Source organism: Carassius gibelio, chromosome A17, assembly GCF_023724105.1.
Source record: "Carassius gibelio isolate Cgi1373 ecotype wild population from Czech Republic chromosome A17, carGib1.2-hapl.c, whole genome shotgun sequence".
Classification (NCBI taxonomy): Eukaryota; Metazoa; Chordata; class Actinopteri; order Cypriniformes; family Cyprinidae; genus Carassius; species Carassius gibelio.
Window position 1 is genome coordinate 14,591,955 of NC_068387.1, and position 20,033 is coordinate 14,611,987.

Consider the following 20,033-nt stretch of genomic DNA (forward strand, 5'->3'; position numbering starts at 1 on the left):
ATTGTTTTGTAAAACACTTTTGCTGCTATAAAGGTGGGATAGGGGTAAGGTTAGGGAGAAGGTTGGAGGTATGGGTAAGTTTAAGGGTGGGTTAAGGTGTAAAGTATGGGTCAACAGTGTAATTATAAATGTAATTACAGAAATTAAATACAGATGTAATTACATGTCAGTTTTTTTTTAAATATAAGTACAATGTAAAAACATGTATGTACACAATAAGTACATTGTACTAAATTATTAATTAAAATGTAAGTAAATAGTAGTTAAGGCCACTTAATATAAAGTGGGTCCGCAGGACCATAATAAATGTGGCGATGTTCACATTCATTTTTCTGCGAGGGGTTCATCTCCTCCTTGTCTTTCTCTGGTTAAGCACTTTGGCTCATAGACCTTCAAACATGGTAAATACTGATAAAAAGACAAAATTATGATAATGTTGGTGAGTTTAAAATATAACATGAAACAATTGTTATTTTCGCATTATTTATATAATGTTATAGTGTTTATTTATTTATTTTATCATTTTTGAATTTTAGTTTGTTAAGTAATTTAGTTATGAGTTTTAGTCATTTTATTAGCTTTTTTAATTTCAGTAATTTAGTTTTTATTTTATTTTTATTTATTTTTTTTTAGAAAATGAAACAGTTATTTAACAATTTTATTCCATGGTGACATTTCTCATTTTCATTGAGGTTTTTCATCTTATATAAAAAAAAAATCAGCTTTATTTTAATTACTGCAAAAAATATTTCAAAGTTTGAGTTTGGATAAACAGATACATTGCAATGGCATATTTTCTCTCCAACACTATATGAAATCGCTTGGAGCAGCAATGTATCTAATACAGAGGAAGCATCTCCAGTTCATATCACACGTTTTGTCATAGCTCTGTGTAATGAGAATGATATTGAAAAATAGCAACTAAATGTGCTATTGAAAATGTTTCAGTGACTTTTCTAATCATGATGCTAATGTTTATATTAAGGGTTTGACTTGGAAATGAGCAAATACTCTACCACAAATCTGATCTCCAGATCAATACATGGCATAAGCTCTATTTGGATGGTAATTATTTCTCAGCAGGATGTCTGTAAAAATAAATCTGCACATAATGAATTTGGATCACAGACGACAAAGATCTTCTATTATTTGACAGCCTTGAAGTTTCTCATAAAGTGGTTTCTTATTAACTCCAAATAATAACATAAAACTACAGGCTTATTTATTAAAATATATTTATATTAATGTCCAATTTTACCATTTTACATGATTCGCCTCTTATAAGATATAATTGGCACATAATTACATGTATATACAGGTTTATATATTAAAGCATATTCACAGTAACGGCCCATTTTAGAAATTTACATGATTTGCCTCTAAAATTTTTTTTTTTTTGTCATTCCACATAACATGTATAGGTTTATATATCAAGATATATTTATAGTAATGCCCAATTATACAAGTTTACATCATTCCCCTCTAAATAGTTATTTTTTTCTTTGTTACTCCACATTTTAAGTTTACACAATTTGTCTCTAAATGACCATTTTTCTTACTCCCTGTGGGTGGGTGGTGACTTTTTTTTTTTTTTATCAGTGCACTTCTATGGATTTATTCTTGTAAACCGTTCGATTTAAAATGGAATTAAATTCGCACACAAACCTGGAGCTCGACTGGAAACAGCATGAAATTCAGCCCAGCATTTCCCCCCGAGATGTGGAAGAAAAACACGATTTTTGATTTCGGACAGCAATTAAATCACTGACTACCACCTGTAAATATTGAAATAACATATGTTCCCTGAAGGAAAATATTTACAGCCCGAGTAGGACTATTTATCAAAACAGTAAATATAATATACTGTAAAAATACCACTTTATACCCCAAATATTCTTGCCTTACTTAATTGTTGCATTCAAATTTTTTATGGCAAACAAACAAATAATACAAATGATCTCAAATAGCAATTAGCTTTTTTTTTTTTTTTATAACACGCACACACAAATATAAAATAACTTAAAAGGAAGCATGGAGACATCAGGGAAAAGACGCTGCACACAAAGCTCAGCCGGGCATAGAGAGAGAGAGAGAGAGAGAGAGAGATTCTGTAGCTCCCTCTGTGTACTTGTCTGCCAACCAGCCAGACAAGTAGAGCAAATTGCCCATTCAGGCCTGGCTTGGCCTAACTGAGTCCTGAGTGAGACTTACTGTGTAGATGACCTACATTACAACAGAACCCCCCTTTATCATCCCTGCTGCTCAAGAACCTCAGAGGCGGGAGCAACTCAGCTTGAGTCCAGCTACAAAGATCAAAGCTCCGCCTTCCTCTTCCAAGCAGCAACTTCTTCTTCACCCCAACTATTAGCCCCTCTCTTACTAATTAACCAATCTGTAAGCTCCTCCCCTTGAATGCAGATGAGCCAATGGCAGTCGAGTATCAGCTGCACGGAGAGCAGAACTCAGACATCTTTAGGTTTCAAGCACCATAGAGAAACATTGGATGATCCAAAGCTTGCACCCGTGTAATGGTGTTTACGCTACAAAAATGGAAAAAACGATGTGCCTAGGGTACTTGTAAAACTAATTCCAGTTATCCTGACAGGATAGGTAATGCAATTTAATTTATTCCATTTCCTAAATCCAACCAATACGGAGCAAAATGTCCCTAAGCATTCAACCCCAATCACAATGAAGGTGAAAACGTTTATTTTCTGGTACTAATTTTCATCTGCTCAAGCAGAACGTTAATGTCATCTTGTGCTCGGCAAGGTATCTCTCGGTCATGGCTAAAAATAGCTAATGTTAGCATTAAAGTTAGTGAGTCCATGCTAACGTACAAACCTAAATAGCAACTGTTCTTACGTTCACTATTTACGGATCATAACATAATTCTCCCGTTTGCATTGTGATCTGTATTTTTACATATTTATTTTAATAACTTTTATTTATTCCTACATAGTATATTTAAGTCCCACTTGAAGGTCGATCTGTGTCCCAAATTTATCAGAAACACATCGTGACAGCTGTTGTTGTTGCAGTTTCCAAGAGCTGCTTTCGCCTAGGCCTCAGTTTTCTTCTTGCGAAGGTCTACGAAGAAAAAAATAAACAACACAAAAAAAAAACACTGTGGTTTGGAGCCCAACAGAGTCGTAACCTTTGGAAGTGGCAGAATGAAATCCATTTCATGCTTTGCTGAGGATGGAGGGTGGGCAGATTTGTTTACACACGTATTGGATGTTGGTTAGGAATAACGGCGTATTGGAACTCACAGGGCTTAGATACGCTGGCTTTCTTTGTGAGCTCGAACAGGAAATAAGGCAGCTAAAGAAAAGTGCTTAGCCCTGTATGTCTCCATGCACTGAGGTAGGCCATAGCTGACAGTGCACAAATAGGAAGTGGAACTGAATAATCATTTGTGCATTATGTGACAGAAATTCAGTATAATATGTAAAAAAGATGACCCACTTGAACCCTTAATACTTATTGTACTTTAACTTCCTTCATTTAATGTATGCATTCAAGACTTTGGGACTGTGTGGAATAAAAAAGTAGCACATAAATCAAAAAGCTCTGTTTTATTATTTATTTCTGTGTTAGTAGAGATCATGACTCAAACGATATGCTGGGGGTGGAAAGTGAAAACAATTTGACGGCAGCCCACTGTCTTCACAACCAAAGTGCCTCCATAAATAGTCATAAAACAGTGGAAATGACAGCCCTTCAGAACTCAAACCATATAATACAGGGGAAAATATTATTTTGAGTAAAGGAGGGAAGGGAAATTTTCACATTATAGTTATTGAAACTCAGGATTTCACCTTAAAGGACTAGTTTACCCCTAAATGAAATTTCTGCCCTCATTTAATCAATCTCATATTGTTCCAAACCCATGTGACTTTATTCTGTGAAGCACAAATGAAGATATTTTGAAAAATGTCTGTTTTCTTTCTGTCTTTCTTTTTTGATCCATACAATGAAGGTCAATGGGTTCCAATGCATGTGTTTTGGATCTAAGTTACTTTGATTCTATGGACAAAAACAGTTGAAACATTTTTTTTTAAATATCTGTGGAACACAAAATAAATTTTGAACAATATTTCATCTGTTTTTGTCCGCACATTCAATGGGGTCCACACATTTAAGCTCCATGACATAAGGATGGTGTAAACTTAATCAGTTATCAACTGATGAATATAAATCCCATTTATTACAATTTATTACAAATCTTTAGTTCATCTTCATAAATTTGTCAAGTCTGAGATTTCTGCCCCTGCCAGCATTAAGTGGATCAGTGCCACAGAGCGCCTGAGCCAGAACACTGATGGGAGTTCTGTGACGATGGGCCCAGTGTGTCAAATGCAGACAGAATGCGTGCTAAATATAGCCTCCAGCCCCCTCAGTCTATCATAAAGCATCCCTGGGCGTATCTTTCTCTGGCCCACTCACTGTCTGTGGGATCTATGGGAACCGGTTCAGCAATGGCAGAGCTGAAACAAAGTGTTGGTGAAACCTTAGATGGGGATGTTTTGAGAGTTCATGCTAATTAGCAGATTAATATGCTTTGCTGCATGGTAAGAAATCTATCTAATAGGGCCCTGGTGTTAATTTGACTAAGACAAAGATTCTGGAATGGAGCCATCAATAAAACTGTGGTAATTAAGGCACACGGTCAGAGTGTTTGGACACAATTTGTAGTACTAGATTAAGGACAAACAACAAAAAGTATTTTGTTTTCATCTGTGGTTGTGTGTCATTTTGAATCAAATATTTAATAATTTCACTGATTGGACTGTCCTCAGTGTTATCAATAAAAAAGAAAGATCCTCTGATGTTACTATAACCATGATAAAAATAGCTCTTAAGTTAACAGAATTTGCTTCTGGGATATTCTGAATGAACGTCAACAGAGAAAGATGTTTATGGGTCCAGATGGTGTAGTTATGGCATCAAACAGCAGGAGCTAAAGAGTCCATGCTAAACACTCAGTCTTTGGACCAGTATATACACATGCATTGACTGTGCTAATAAAACATGAAAGGAATGTGCATCTGTTCCTAATAATTACACAAAATGGTCTTTGATACTTTATCCATTTCAGAACAACATTTAGATGTTGTGTTTGTACTGTCTCAGAACAAAGTTTTGCTGGTAGCAAGTATGTTTTGTAATTTTAGATAATAAATGATCCTCTAGTACATTTCCCGACAACCTACTGCATTATGTAATACCTTCTGCTTAGGATAGGTTTGGAAATATTCATATTTCATGTTTACTGTCATTAGCTTCCAAAAAGCAGAAATGGCAAGACTGCCTTAAAGCAGAAAAGAGTAGCTAATTTATTAAAAATCTTTCCTTATTTACACTCAAGGTAAAAGAGTCAGCAAAAGCTGGAGATGAGATCAGAAGAGGCACAGGTTCATTTATTCAAAATGAGGCTTCCAGCAAAAGTCTTCCTATCTTTTACAATGAAGACTGGGAGGCAAAAGCAGCACAGAACATTCGAAACGCATTAGGGTTTTCACAGCCTAAATAAATAAATAAATAGATAAATAAATAAATGCCCGCTGCATGCACCAACAGAACTCAACTTGCTCGCTTAATTAAAACAACAAACTGTCTGAATATCAGTCATCAAACACAGAAGTTACAAGCATAAAATGCTTTAATTTAATAGTGTTTCTGTTTGATTTTGGACAGACAAACCAACCCCAAATAGAACAGAGTAAATGTGGATATATATATATATATATATATATATATATATATATATATATATATATATATATATATATATATATATATATATATATATATATATATATATATGCTTAGGTTAGATCTATCCATCTAATAAGGTTAGATCTATCCATCTGTCTGTCTATCTGTCTGTCTGTCTGTCTGTCTGTCTGTCTATCTATCTATCTATCTATCTATCTATCTATCTATCTATCTATCTATCTATCTATCTATCTATCTATCTACAGTATCATGGTTGGTTTGATTCATGGCTTATATATATATATATATATATATATATATATATATATATATATATATGTAACAAAGAGTTCTTTAAAACTGTTTGAATAAAGGCACCAAAAAAAAACTTAACAGCAAACTTAACAGCAACGGTGATGAGGCACCATTACTTTCAGGTGTACCTCATCACACACTGCCCACCCTGTTCATCTCTCGTGCCTGCTACGGTCAGAAACCTGGCCACAGGGCGGTGAACAAAATGGACAGCACAGCTCAGATTCAAGGAGAACAACGTCACAGGATCATTAAAATAATGCAAACTCCTCACAGAAACTGTGTGTAGAATGCAAAATGAAGGCTTAGCTCAAAACGATGACACCACATGGCCAGGAGGATTTCTTTGCAAACATTTCGATTTTATGACTCTTCCTAGCGTTCTGAGGTCTGACAGTGCTCTTCGGGGAATCACCTCTTCTGCGGTCGTGCAGATTCAGTGATTTCCCTCGTGGCCGTTTCTTCTCCTGCACTAACTCAGTGGGACTGCTCCTCCTCTCCACTGAAAATGCAGCACTGAGACCAAGATGAGAGTCGCAGAGTGCTGCCTATCTAAAACCGCACACAGGCTATGGGACTGATAAGCCCTCTGCAGTCTGCAAGATACAACGAGGAGTGGGGCATTGAGAGAATTAAGACCACTTGAGCGAGGGTGAAATGGAGAGTACTGCAGTGAGTCCAGAAGCATAACCGATGAATGATATACAGGAGTGCACGAAGCAGAAACACAGAATGATGTTATCTTCCTCTGATAATCAAAATGTCATATTATTCAGGATTATACAGCGTCCTCTTGAGCTGAGAAGCATTACACTGAATTACGACTCACAGTAGCACCATAAATCCTACCTATTTTGTTACTTGTTCATATTTGAGTAACGTATGTGCTGGAGGTGAGCAGAAGAGAACGGTATTATGACAACTAAATCCATTTCAGGGTGACTTTAAAATGTCTGCCTCATGTTTGGGGTAAGTTGTGTCATGTTGAAGGGTAAGCTGTAACATTAGGGAACACTTAACCTATTTAAATTTGAAATCAAATTATGAATATCTATCTATCTATCATCTATCTATCTATCTATCTATCTATCTATCTATCTATCTATCTATCTATCTATCTATCTATCTATCCATCCTGATACTTGATACAATGCCTAGCACAGTTATCTGACTATCAAATGCTATTAAATTGTATTTTTCAATGCCACAGGATATCTTGTAACTCAAATTTATTTTCCATTTCCAACCATTTTCATCTATGTAGCACATTGTATGAATAGTTATTTTTCCTTATTTGGATTTATAATGTTCTCTTTTCATTCTATTTCCTTGACTCAATTCCTTGACTCAGAATAAGTTAGAATGTGTGAAGTTTGATTAAAAATGTAGAGATTCTTAATATAATTCAATTTCCAGACATTTATTTCTCTAATCTTGTGCAAAAATCCCCATTTCATCCATTAGTCCTGTGGTGGCACCCAGTTATGAGCAGCCTCAAACTGATGATCAAAGCGGACAGAAGAGCCTCACCTGTGGCCGTGGATGCCCCGAGACCAGACAGGTCAGCTCCAAAGTCTCCCCCTCCCGGATGGTGTACACCCTCTCCGTGTAGTGCTCCTCCTCAATGTTGCATGCGTGACCGGAGTGGATGATCCGAACGTTTGGAGGAGCTGCATTGGGAAAGAAATGAAAAAGTGATATAGTTCAGTTTGCCGGATCATTTGAGGTCGCATCATCAACCAGCCACACAGCAAAACGCTGTCAAGGAGGGAAATAAAATTCCTGCCACATGAGACTGATGCTTTCAGCCAAATCAAATTCAAGGTGAGGCACTGCAATCATTCAAGTTGCTCCAGCGAATGTAATCTGCACTACACCAGTTGCTCTGTACGTAGAAGAATCTTGGACTTGCATTTCCAAGCAATTTTGCAGACAAAAATACCCTCATCTAAGCATTACCTTATAGTACATCTCAAAGATGCGTAGGCGACTGATGAGGTAAAGTACCTGTATTATTGATTTCCCCTCTAAGCTGGAGAACGGAGCTCCGGTGCAGTGCAGTGTGCTTGCCTGATAATGTTTCCTCCACTGATCTCCACTTACAAAGCACTTCAAGGTTGCTTTTTGTTTTTCTCACAAACTCACAATTTCTTATTCATGCACTTCTGGGTTTTATTGTTTATGGCTGCTCCATTGTTGCAAATGATTTGTTACAGACATACCACAGTATGTCTATCAAAACAATAATTGTTAGGCACTTCAATTCTTATATCAATGCATTATTAAACGGGTGAGCACCAGTGATAGACAGAAACAAAATTAAATGTAGCAACACAAGTAACTTAATTACAATTTTCAGTAGCATGACCGACTAAACGAAATGGGGCGAAAGTGTTCGTTCAGTATGTCAAGCGAGACAGTTTCAAGCACAAGAAGGAGAGAAATCATGTAAAATGATCCATGGTAAATAATAAAAACGTCATGTTATTGAAACTCTTAATTTATTTAACAGTTTATTGTTGTTTTATAGCTTGATACATATTTGAAGACATGCATTTTTTTTTTATAAAGGATAATAAGATTGGTTTTAGTCATGAACAACTCCGTAATATTTAACAAACCAGTTGATTAAATGATTTAATGACTCATAAAACATACAAAAACACACTCACTTTTTGTCATCTACTCTAGCTAATAGCACAACAGTGTTTTTTTAATTTGTAGCTCATTTGGAAAAGTCTGATTTATTCAAAGGAATCTGTTTAAAATGTTCATGTAAATAAAAGCAGAATATATTGAAACTTTAAATGGTGAGAGACATAGCATGGAAAGAAACAGCACTGGTGAACACACAGAAGTAATAGGCACTGACACCGACTGAAATGAAGACGTCTCAAAGATCTAATAGTGCACACCGGGCTACTGCAGAGGGTTTAGGCAATGACAGGAAACACTGCCGAAATGCATTACGTTCCAAGGTCTCCTTCTGGATGCCGAAAACAAAACACAAAAACACTCACAAACACACAAAAGTATTCCCTTCCTGTGTGCCAACTGCCTGCTCTGCACCCTGGCCTAGTTTCACACCATCTATTTTTAGAAAATCAGTGTCTTTCTCACAACCCACCATATGACTGTGCTAATGTCCTTCCATATGACGTCAAGATTTCACGAAGCAGACATCCCTGTACAGGCCTCAAAGGGCCTCTGGATTATTATTGATTAAAGAGGCGGCTTTCTGAGAGTGCTTTCTGACGTCTTTATTACGACATCTGGATGCTCCCTGCAGACTGGAGACCACTCTTACATGCAGAAGAGGATTATCTTTCTTTAAATATGAGTTATGTAGCGTCATGATGGAGTAATAGGACTGACATAAGCATTACAAACAGATATTCATCTCAAGCATCTCAACATGCCGGTGTATATCATTACTTGCTAATCTTTCACACAAGTGTCAACATAAATGCAGTCATATTTTCACATCAGACCAATGCCCTAACATGTGTTTAGTACACTTGGGTCCACCTTGGAAAGGATTTTTAACATACATTTACATAATACACTGCGTTGTGCCTTTTCGAGCTAAATGAATAAAATGTCAGCATATCCTATGGTTGTGATGGTGTGGTATATTTCAAACCAAAATGGTTACTGCTCTTTCCTTTTTCAAGGTTCCTGTACGTCCTCAGATCATTATCATTCAAGAGTCAACACAATTACAATGTTTCTATAAATAGAAGCAACATTAAATATAATTTTTTTTTCTGTCTAATTTGTGACAGAGTGGATATGTTATGCTTTATAAATCCTGTCAAGCATGAAAAAAACTAAATATGAATGTTAGATGAGAATAGAACTTGGCAACTTGGCTCCTCTGAAGACCCAAATAATGTCACTTCCTCTTTCTTATCTCTTTTAACATGTCAAAAACATGACACCACTGAGGGACAGTAAATAAACAGCGTTGAAAGGGAAATCATAACCCACACAGATAAAAATATTTATTTCACCATATAAATTGAACAGGGGCATCATGAACTCATGATTTTTGAGGGGGCATGTTGGGGGGGTGGATGCTTGTCATGTGACACAGCAGCCACAATAGCATTGTACATATAACTGATATAGGCTTACGTTTTATTTTTTATTTTGCTCCTTTTTATTCGAAATATTTTCAAGTGTGTTAACTATATCAGGAAATATCTTGATTCTCAAATATGTGTAAGTAAATGCATTTTGCACTTTTATATATTATTTTATTTGATCAATAAATGGTGATGGGCAAAGCAGACTAATAGTGTAATCTATTAACTGCACACAAAAAAAAACCTCGACTGTTTACCTAAGTACCAGATATGGGTGACATGCCATTAAATATTTTTTAGTATGAATGACCAATATTTGCAAATTACTAATTATAACAATTTAATTTTACATGGAGCAAAAAACTTTTAATTATCAAAAAACATTTTCATTCAGTCTAGCCAGAGTTCAGGCACTCTCAAAAACTCCCATTTAAATCACTGAAGCTGTTTACACTGTGAAATGAATATCTTAATATTCGTACGCATATCTGCACTTTGTTGTTTGGATAAGAGAATTCACCAGATAATTCAGTCAGCGAGCAAGTGAACAGAACACTGTGTCTCAGCAACGACTCATCTGAACGTCTCTGATTTGCCATTGCATTTATATCCTCAACAGAATCGTGTGTGATTGGTTAGAATGCAGTGCTGTGCAAATGCATCTGTATCTGGTTCAACCCCAGCCAGTGAACACAGATTTGAATTTAGCAGCTGATGCTGTGCCGCACTGAACAATCTAATCACGCCGGTGGGATTGTATTAAATACAAAAAATATTATTAGGCTATATTTTGTCTTTTGGAAGCTGCATTCAAAATCCACTTGGCTCAGAAATCTAAGGGGGCATGTGCCCCCTCACTTAGAATGGGCATGATGCCTCTGAAATTGAATTCACAAATTTGCTCTTTCATACAAATTAAAGTTTGTTTTATGAGTATACTTGATCTAATTAATATGAACAGAAAAAAATATGTATTTTATCACTTAACCTTCTATTTATTTTATTTTTATATAAGTATTTAATTATATAAAAAATTGAATTCATATTTTTATATAAAATATTAAAATTATAATAAAAATATAAGTCTTAAGAATGAATAAAAATGATACATTATAAAATAAGAATTACAAGAATATAATGCAATAAAATACAATATAATATCATCTTTCAAAATATTTTGTGAAGTGCACTTCATCAAATGACTCAAACGGTATACCTTTCATGAAATGATTCACCTAACAGAATATTTTTAGCCCAATACTTTTAGTCTTTAATCAGTGCTTGTTAATTCTGTCCAGGGGGTTTCCACAGCAGGAACTGAAAAGCCCCATACTAGATCATGTTTCCACACTCCAATCTCATGTCATCACTTTGCATCTCAAGTATATCACCATCTAGAGAATGTGATAGTGTTGTCGAGGTATACCAAAATTTCAGTATTCGGTACCGATACCAGTGAAAATCCACGGTTCTCGGTACCAATTTCGGTACCAAAGCAAAACACAAAAATATGCTAATTAAAAAAATTATAACTTTTTAGCACTAAAAATAAAACCAATGACATTCTTTATACTTATTTACAATTGTGTTTAAAGTTTTTCTACAAGTTATATAATTATGAAAAACAGTAAACAAGTTTCACCCAAATTTAATTTGTCTTTTAATTTATGAAATTTAAACACATTGTATTCTTAGTAAATAAAGGGGATTTGCTATTAAAATTAAAACATGGAAGAAATATTGTGATTTATTTCTTTAAAAAATAAAGTTTTATCATTTTTTTCAACAGTAGTAGCAGTATCACATACATTTTACTAAATAATAGTAATGTTTCTAGCACAGTGCCTTTATGTAAAAATTAACTTTTAGGCCTAATGAATGCATATTTGTCATTTTAACTGAACTTAAGACTGGTGGTGATGCTTAAGATATTTTTGGTCATTGAGGGTTTCTGTAAAAAAAATAGTAATAGATCATATTAATTATTATTAAAAGATAATACTACTACTAATTCTACTATCATACTAATGTATATACAATGCACTATGAATTGATGAGGTGCTGGGTTCATGAATATTACTCACGTTGTCTGCGTTCGGTCAAACTCATTTGCTGAAATCAAAACAGGAACGGTACAAGATCAGCGCCAGGCAATGAAATTGCCATTTTCTCATTAGCTCCGCCCACTCCCGGAGAAACCGGTATGTCTTCTGCTTGTTCGAAAATGAATATGAATAATTCTAAATTAACTCCATTATTTTGACAGAAGAAGACAACAAAGAATAGTTTACATGTAGCGTGTCGATTCAGCGTGGTAAGACTCTCGCTCTCTCTCTCTCTTTGCATGTGTGAGAAACAGCGCTATCAGTAAAGCGACGGTGAGTCGTGCGCCTTCACAAAGAGTTTGCAGAGCATCAAATACAGGTGCGCTGTGCGTCCATTGAGATGAACTGAAAAGTTCAGATCGCTTGATGGAGAGAGAACTCTGAAGCTCAGATGCTGAAATTAATGCAAGCGTCACGCGCTTCAGTCCATGTAGTAAACAAACCCGCGCAGAACTGATTCTTATTTCAACCAACTTTTGCAGCTTAACATTTACAGATACTGGTCCATATGGAGATTGAATTTGATTAATTTATGCTAACTTTGACAAATTCCATGACTGTCCATATTAAAATGCGCGGAAACCATAGCGCTGAACCGGGTTTGAACGGGACTTCGGTACTACCGGTACTTAAAGAAACCTGGTACCGTCACATTTAAATTTTTTTAGTACTGACTTGTTACTGAAGTACCGGGTCATTTGACAACACTAGAATGTGAGTATATATTCTATGAAATAAATAAGGCTGTGCTCTCAGTTTCATTTTCTGGAAGGCTATTAGTATCTCAGAAAGCAGTCAACGGGCCGCGTGTTAGAGTTTCCTGCCCAGATCAATCAAACCGGCGGCTGTGTGATTGTCTCATCCACTCTGATTCAAGCTTAAGTCTGTATCACAGTCAAGCCTGCATAGGAAACTGAAGTGCTTTTGGATGTCCTTCCAATCAAACAAGCTTTTATTTCAATTGTAATATCTGCCTGAATTCTTGAAAAATTATTAAATACCTGCAGTTTTTTTCACTTCTTGATACACTTTAGAAACCCCTCGGTTTGGCTGATTAAAGGCGATCAATTCATGTTCATTTCTGTTTATTTCTACAATAAGTAAGAGTCATTTACATAAAGATATTAAATGGGTAGCTATCAGTAAACTGAATCTGTAGTCTCTCCAACAAAAAATATAGTTAACATAGATACACATAGGCAGTTTCAGTGGACTGGGCAATAAACATAGAATTTTCATGATATATTTTCAAAAATGTTTTGTATTATCGTAATGTGCTTTCATCCCATAACAGCCAGTGGGGACGAGCAACTGTTTGGTTACATACATTCTTCAAAATATCTTCTTTTATGTTCAACAGAAGAAAGAAACTCGTACAGGTTTGGAATAACTTGAGGGTGAGTAAATGATAACCAAATCTTCATTTTTGTGTGAACGATCCCTTTAAGTTTTAAAAAGAATATTTAGTTAGAATAATCATCACTATTTTTAAGCTTGCAAGCACATGGTAAGCTTGATTCGTGTCTGAGACTAAAACTAAAGTCTGTTTTAATGAATCAATTACAAAACTCTGGTTCAAAATAATATTATATTGCTGCATATAAATAAAGAGATTAAATATTCTTTCTGGTGTTAATTCTCCAAAACATGCCATGATTTTAAAATAGATCTGTGTTAAAGATTTTAATTCGAACTTTAATGATTATTTGGTTGAAATGGAGAAAGGGTCCTTTCAAGCTGTTTCAGAGCAACCATAAATATTGAGAAATATATCAAATATCACAAAAATCTCAGGACTAACCCTGCTGTGTACTATGATGAAAACTGCTAGTTACATTTGCTTTCTGATCACGTTAGAAAAATGAACATTTTGTACGGAATTACAGAACACATTATATTTAGAGTCCTAGTTATGGGAATAAACACTGTAATGAATACTGATGGAAAACCAGTCTCAATTGCTGCTCCCAACAATAATGGAAACAGACATAGAAGCATAAAGCTGTCTGAGACTTCTTTATTCCTGTGCAGCAGACTAATTTGTTTATTATTGGTTTCAGAAGTCTGGGATTGGATTCTGGATGAAGAAGAACTGAAAACCATATGGGTATGATGAACAGAGGACAATCTTTCATCTTTCAGGTAAACATGAATGATGACATTCTCAAATAATAGGATTGTTAATAATTAAAATAATTTTAGTCCTATTTTAAATTGCATTTTATAAAGACCAATATATTTTTGATACATAGATAGATTATATTACAATATTATATATAAATATAATATAATAAATAATAATATATATGAGTATCATTGTTTGATTTGACGAAACTCTAGGTGTTTACCACTAGTGTCAAATTTAAGTTGACCATTTAAATGTCAAATATGTCAGAGGGGTGCAGCAGTACAGCGTGACCCCTCTGTTTGCAAACATGAATCCTTTTTTACAGTACAGATCCCTTTTGCTAAATCACTCTAATCAGACACGGACAGAGAAGGATAATAACATACCGAGTGGAGAAAGCTTATCACTTTGATACACATGCTACGACAACTGATGCTGCCCGAGCCCCTCTGGTCTCAAGTCGTGTGGATTAACCCCAGCCAACCTGGCAACCCACTTGTTCATACAATCTACAGCATTCTATAGCCCTTGGGGAGGTGAGTCACATGGAAGAGGACGAATCCACAATGCATTTGTCTACCATTCAGTATTTAGTGATAATCTGAGTAAAAATTAATTATTGAATTGATCTCTCCAGAACATCCACCTTTATGGTTCTTCTTTAATACAAGGAAAGCGGCATTATAGACAATTAATTAGATGGGCTGGGGAAAAATTGACTCACAAAATTAAAAAAAAATTATATTTTGTATTCTTGGTTTGAGATTGGTCTAAATGAAAACTTACATTCCGGTTTCAGTGTTTATAAAAATGTATTTCAACCAGACAATGCAGAACTAGATATGGCTAAATTACAATACAGACCAGCACTCAAGTATCTTGGTCATTTTGATTCGGGAAACATGTGTATCGTCTCAGCCCTAACAATTAGTGCCCAGGTTATGGGTGTCATTTGACAGTGCACTGATTTTGATGACGAGGGACTGCACTGGATGGCAATCAACTGAACCCACCGAGGGCTGATGGAATTTCCTTCCCCCTCCATATGCAGAGGAGCTCGATTGAATAAGCACTGCAAAACGAGTCATTACTTTTCATTAGCCTGACATTAATTCTTTAAGGCCCATATACGCATTCACAACCGAATTGACAGTGTTATTTCAAATATCTGATTATTTCTAATGGTTAATATTAATCATGCTGGAAACATGGCTAATTGTGGAGGGTCTGGTTCAGAGGCACCACCCAAGGCCATGAAGTAACTGACGATGAGTGCCAGCCATCATTATAAATGCCAGCTTTTTGTGTACTTCCACTGTAAAGAGCAAGAACAAAGAAAACTGATAAAACTTCAAGCCAAGGATGGATCATGACAAAGCAAAATGGTTTTGTGCTATCTGTATTTCTTCAGCTTTATCAAGTGCAAGTACACACAGATAAATTCACACCGACAGCATAGCTGCAGTCTTATGTCCAGTTCAACTCACACTCAACTCACACATGCTTGGTAATTCACTTCAAAATTAGGATGTCTTGACTGAAAACCCTCTGTCACAATAGACATTTTTTAGGAAGTGGATTAGAGATTTTTACTAACAAAATGTTCATAAATCATCACAAGAAACCATGCAAAATATTAACAGACTATATACAGTACAACATACAGTAGAACTGGGATATATGAATCATTTAAAAGTGAAATAATATAAATAAATTTTTAATAAATAAACAAATAATTTTATTTTATAAACATTTGATGTCATTTTAATTTATTTAATAATCAAAAGTTTATAAGACGTCTTACACCATTTAGTAGTAAGTTATTCAATGATTTAAAGACTAGGTACAACATCTTGAATAAATACCAAAGGATGAGAGCTAAATAATATAAGTTCCTTTATATAATGGCAAAATTTACCCCCCAAAAATGAGTGCAGTGAGATGTTTTAAAATGTAATTTATTCCTGTGATGGCTAAGCTGAATTTTCAGCAGCAGTTGCTTCACTCTTCAGTGCCTCATGATGCTTCAGAAATCATTGTAATATGTTGATTTGGTGACCGTTATTATCAACGTTGAAAACAGCTCCGCTGCTTAATATTTTTGTGGAAATCAAGATATGTTAGAGCAGCATTTATTTGAAACTTGTCACTATTCAGCAAGTTTTTGCTGAATACAAAAATACTAACATCAAACTTCTGGTAATGCATATCAAAACATAATTAATTAAAATTTGTAATTATTATTTCTGTAATTTAATTTTGTTTCCTATTTTATGAGGCACGAGACACGATAACAACATTTCTGGCATATATTTGACTGGGTCACTTGCTTTGCCACATTCCCTTTGCAGGGATATTTTCTTTAATCAACAGGATTTTGATACTACAACATGCACAGTCAAACATTGAAGATGTCTATAAAGCAAAATGCCTAGCTATGCTCTTTACAACGACAGCTTGGGCCTTTTTCTGCCTAATTACCACAAGCGCTAGCTCTGTGTCACCTGCTACGTTCATAATAGGTTATACTTTTTACCTTGCAAGCATCAGAGCTGATGCTTTTTTTCTTTTTTCAAACATTCTAACCACCTTTGACTTTTTGATTTCTAAGGCCTCATGCTGAATTTGATTAAAATGAACTCCATCGCCGCGGTCATACACTTCAAGTTCATTTCAACTTTAATTGAAAAGTTTTTTAGTAAGACGACCAGCTTTGCTGAGCCTGGGAACCAGCTCGGTTGACTTTAGACTGCTTAATGGCATTCAGCAAACACTTTTGGTTTGTTTGGCTTTTGAAATAATAATGAATTGGTTTCTAGATTCAAGTCAGTACAGTGGGTGAACGTTCAGGCTAGAATCGGTAATCTCTCTATGCTTCTTCATATTCTAACAAAGTCTGCATACACACTTTTGATTCTTCACATCCTTTGATCTATTGGTCTGGAACAGGAAAGATGTCTTAATGATAAATGAGATTTTATATTATCTATTTAAAGCTGTCAAACTTGTCATGTAGCCCCAGGCTACCTGTGCTGAAGTATGCTCTCATCTTCCTGTTCTTTCTAAAGAACAGAACAGTTTCTTCTCCCTCTCTATTATGCAAAAACATGCATTTGGGTACATCTTAGTTTTTAAAGTAGAAGAGAATAAATGTCTACAACATAACAAAATACGTAGTAACTACAAATATTTATGCCTATATCTCTGCTCTTTCATCATCCTTTTTAAAGTTGTACATTAATTTAAAGTGATTAAAGCCGGCCTCTAATGGATGCATATTTGGTTCAAAGTCTATCTTGCAGCAGTGATTCTGATGCAAAGCTTGTTATCGTGATAGTGTACAGGCAACTATAAAACCTTTTGGGATACACTTTCCGTTTCAAAATTGTTTTCATCATCTTAAAGTGAAACAGCCTTTTAAATACAGTGAATTAAAGGGCACAATAATTCTACAAGCAGACAATACACAAGGCCATGAGTGCAGGCAATCTTATTCTAGTTCAAACTCATATTTTATTTTTAGCCATACTGAAATAATTTCTCTTTTTAATTAGGACAGACAATATTTTTGGCCTGCTTTTAAGGTGAAACATGACCCTGTACCCTAAAATTCAAAGCAAAGGGAAAAAGTGTGTGTGTGACAAAAATGTAGACCACGACTCATTGAACAGGTGCCTTTTTAAGTTTGATATGGTGATTTTTCAAAAGTGGATTTTAAACTTTTCACATTAGCAAATTGCACTGTGCTGCATCAAGCACAGGTTAAATTGATCTATATACAGGGGTGCACATATTTTTTCAGCCTGGTTCTCATAAGAGAACCTGGAGATTTGGTTTGGTCATCTCTCTGCATATAGCGTGACCCATTAAATATAACTAAAAAATGAATTAATAATAGGTATAATATTATTGCACTTTATTTAGTTTTTTTTTTTTTATAATAGTAAATAAACTAAATAATAGTGTGTGATAATATTATCAAAAATAAAAGGCAGTCCTAGTATTAAATACAAATACATTTATTTTATAGTAAACTTAAAAATAAAATGCTAATATTTACTATTACTTTCTTTGTTTGCCTCTTTAAGAAGAATCGCTTTATGTAATCCCCAATTTTAAGTCGCTTTGGATTTTAATTGTATTAAAATCAGCAGGCTTTTATTTTGGCGGGTTGCCGGCAAGTAAGTATACGCGCTTCCGGATTTAGCGCTGCTGCTGATTAAAGCGCGTCAGTCGATGAATGTCACAGTTTTGCATTGTGCTTTGAAAATGGCATGGCATGGCCAAGATTTATGCTTTCAGGTTGAAAATAAAACTTATATAGTACAGTTTGTGATCTAAAATTTTAACTGTGTATTAACAGCTGTCAACCATGTCAGTACGCAAATGCGCTGTCAGAAGATATTTATATAATGCATTTTTTATTTTGGTCGCACAAAAATTTTAATTAAATTCAAAATGTTTTCATTTAGCAGATGCTTTTATCCAAAGCGACTTACACTGCATTCAGGCTAACAATTTTCTCCTAACATGTGCTCCCTGGGATTCGAACCCCAACCTTGCACTTGCTAACGCAGTGCTCTACTACCACTTGAGCTACAGGAACATGAACTCACATATATCAGTAAGATTTTTTATGTTTTAGAAGTCTCTATTTGATCTAATTTTTTTATTTTGTTTATTTATTTATTTATTTAGAAGATTTATTTGATCCGGAACACAGCAAAACAGTAATATTGTGAGATATTTTACAATTTAATATAAAGTTCCTGTTTGAATACATTTTTAAATGTAATTTGTTTCGTGTGATGGCAAACCTGAATTTCCAGCATCATTACTCCAGGCTTCAGTGCCACATGGTCCTTCAGAAATCATTCTAATATGCTGATATGCATGTGTGTGTGTGTGTGTGTGTGTGTGTGTGTGTGTGTGAGTGTGTGTATATATATATATATATATATATATATATATATATATATATATATATATATATATATATTCAGATCAGATTAACATAATTTTTTAGTAAAACATTATGTGTCTGTGAGTTTATGGACACAACAATGAATGGCAGTTGATGTGAGATATATAGAGTGCATAATTATCTGTGATCAGGTCTGTGTGTCTCTCTTAGCCTGAAGCCCACTTTGCAGAGCACAACTCATATCTGTGAGATCTATATTCCAATCACGTCTCAGGTTCTACGCCTCCAATCACAACGTTCCACTTTACCAATATAGTACTTCTGGGCAATAGCAAGTACACCTCCAAATGCTAAACAACCGGTACAATTTCCTCCTGCAACCTTGAGACAAATGCATTGATTTCTCATCACCCACTATCAAAGCCATGTACCTCAAAAAACAGGGAGTCTGGGCCTGTTTGAACACAACACCTGATCATGAGGGGGACAGTAATGAAATTTGGAAAAGCGGCTTATGGCTTACAGAGAAGCTAATCCGTTGATGCAGCATGCTGTCCACATGAAAAGTGATGATTAGATTATGGTTTGCATCCAATGCCGGTGAGAGGGGAAAAATACTAGGATTGCAAAAATATGTCATCCAAAAAATAATGGCTTGATGTAATTATATCCCTACATGTATGCACAAAGCCCAACCTTCCACTTCTAGTGGGACGCCATATGCCCTTGTCACAGCTATTGCCATTAGTGTC

The 20,033-nt window shown here is 35.0% G+C and overlaps 1 protein-coding gene across 2 annotated transcripts in view; it reads right to left on the reverse strand.

The window, feature by feature from the left end:
* The window catches only part of LOC128031477 (MAM domain-containing glycosylphosphatidylinositol anchor protein 2), a 125,431-nt gene that overhangs the window by 76,525 nt on the left and 28,873 nt on the right, over nucleotides 1-20,033 (reverse strand). For both annotated transcript variants that reach the window (XM_052619765.1, XM_052619764.1), the window contains exon 2: nucleotides 7,567-7,706. In XM_052619765.1, coding sequence (XP_052475725.1) covers nucleotides 7,567-7,706 — 140 coding nt within the window. The remainder of the gene's footprint in view (nucleotides 1-7,566; nucleotides 7,707-20,033) is intronic.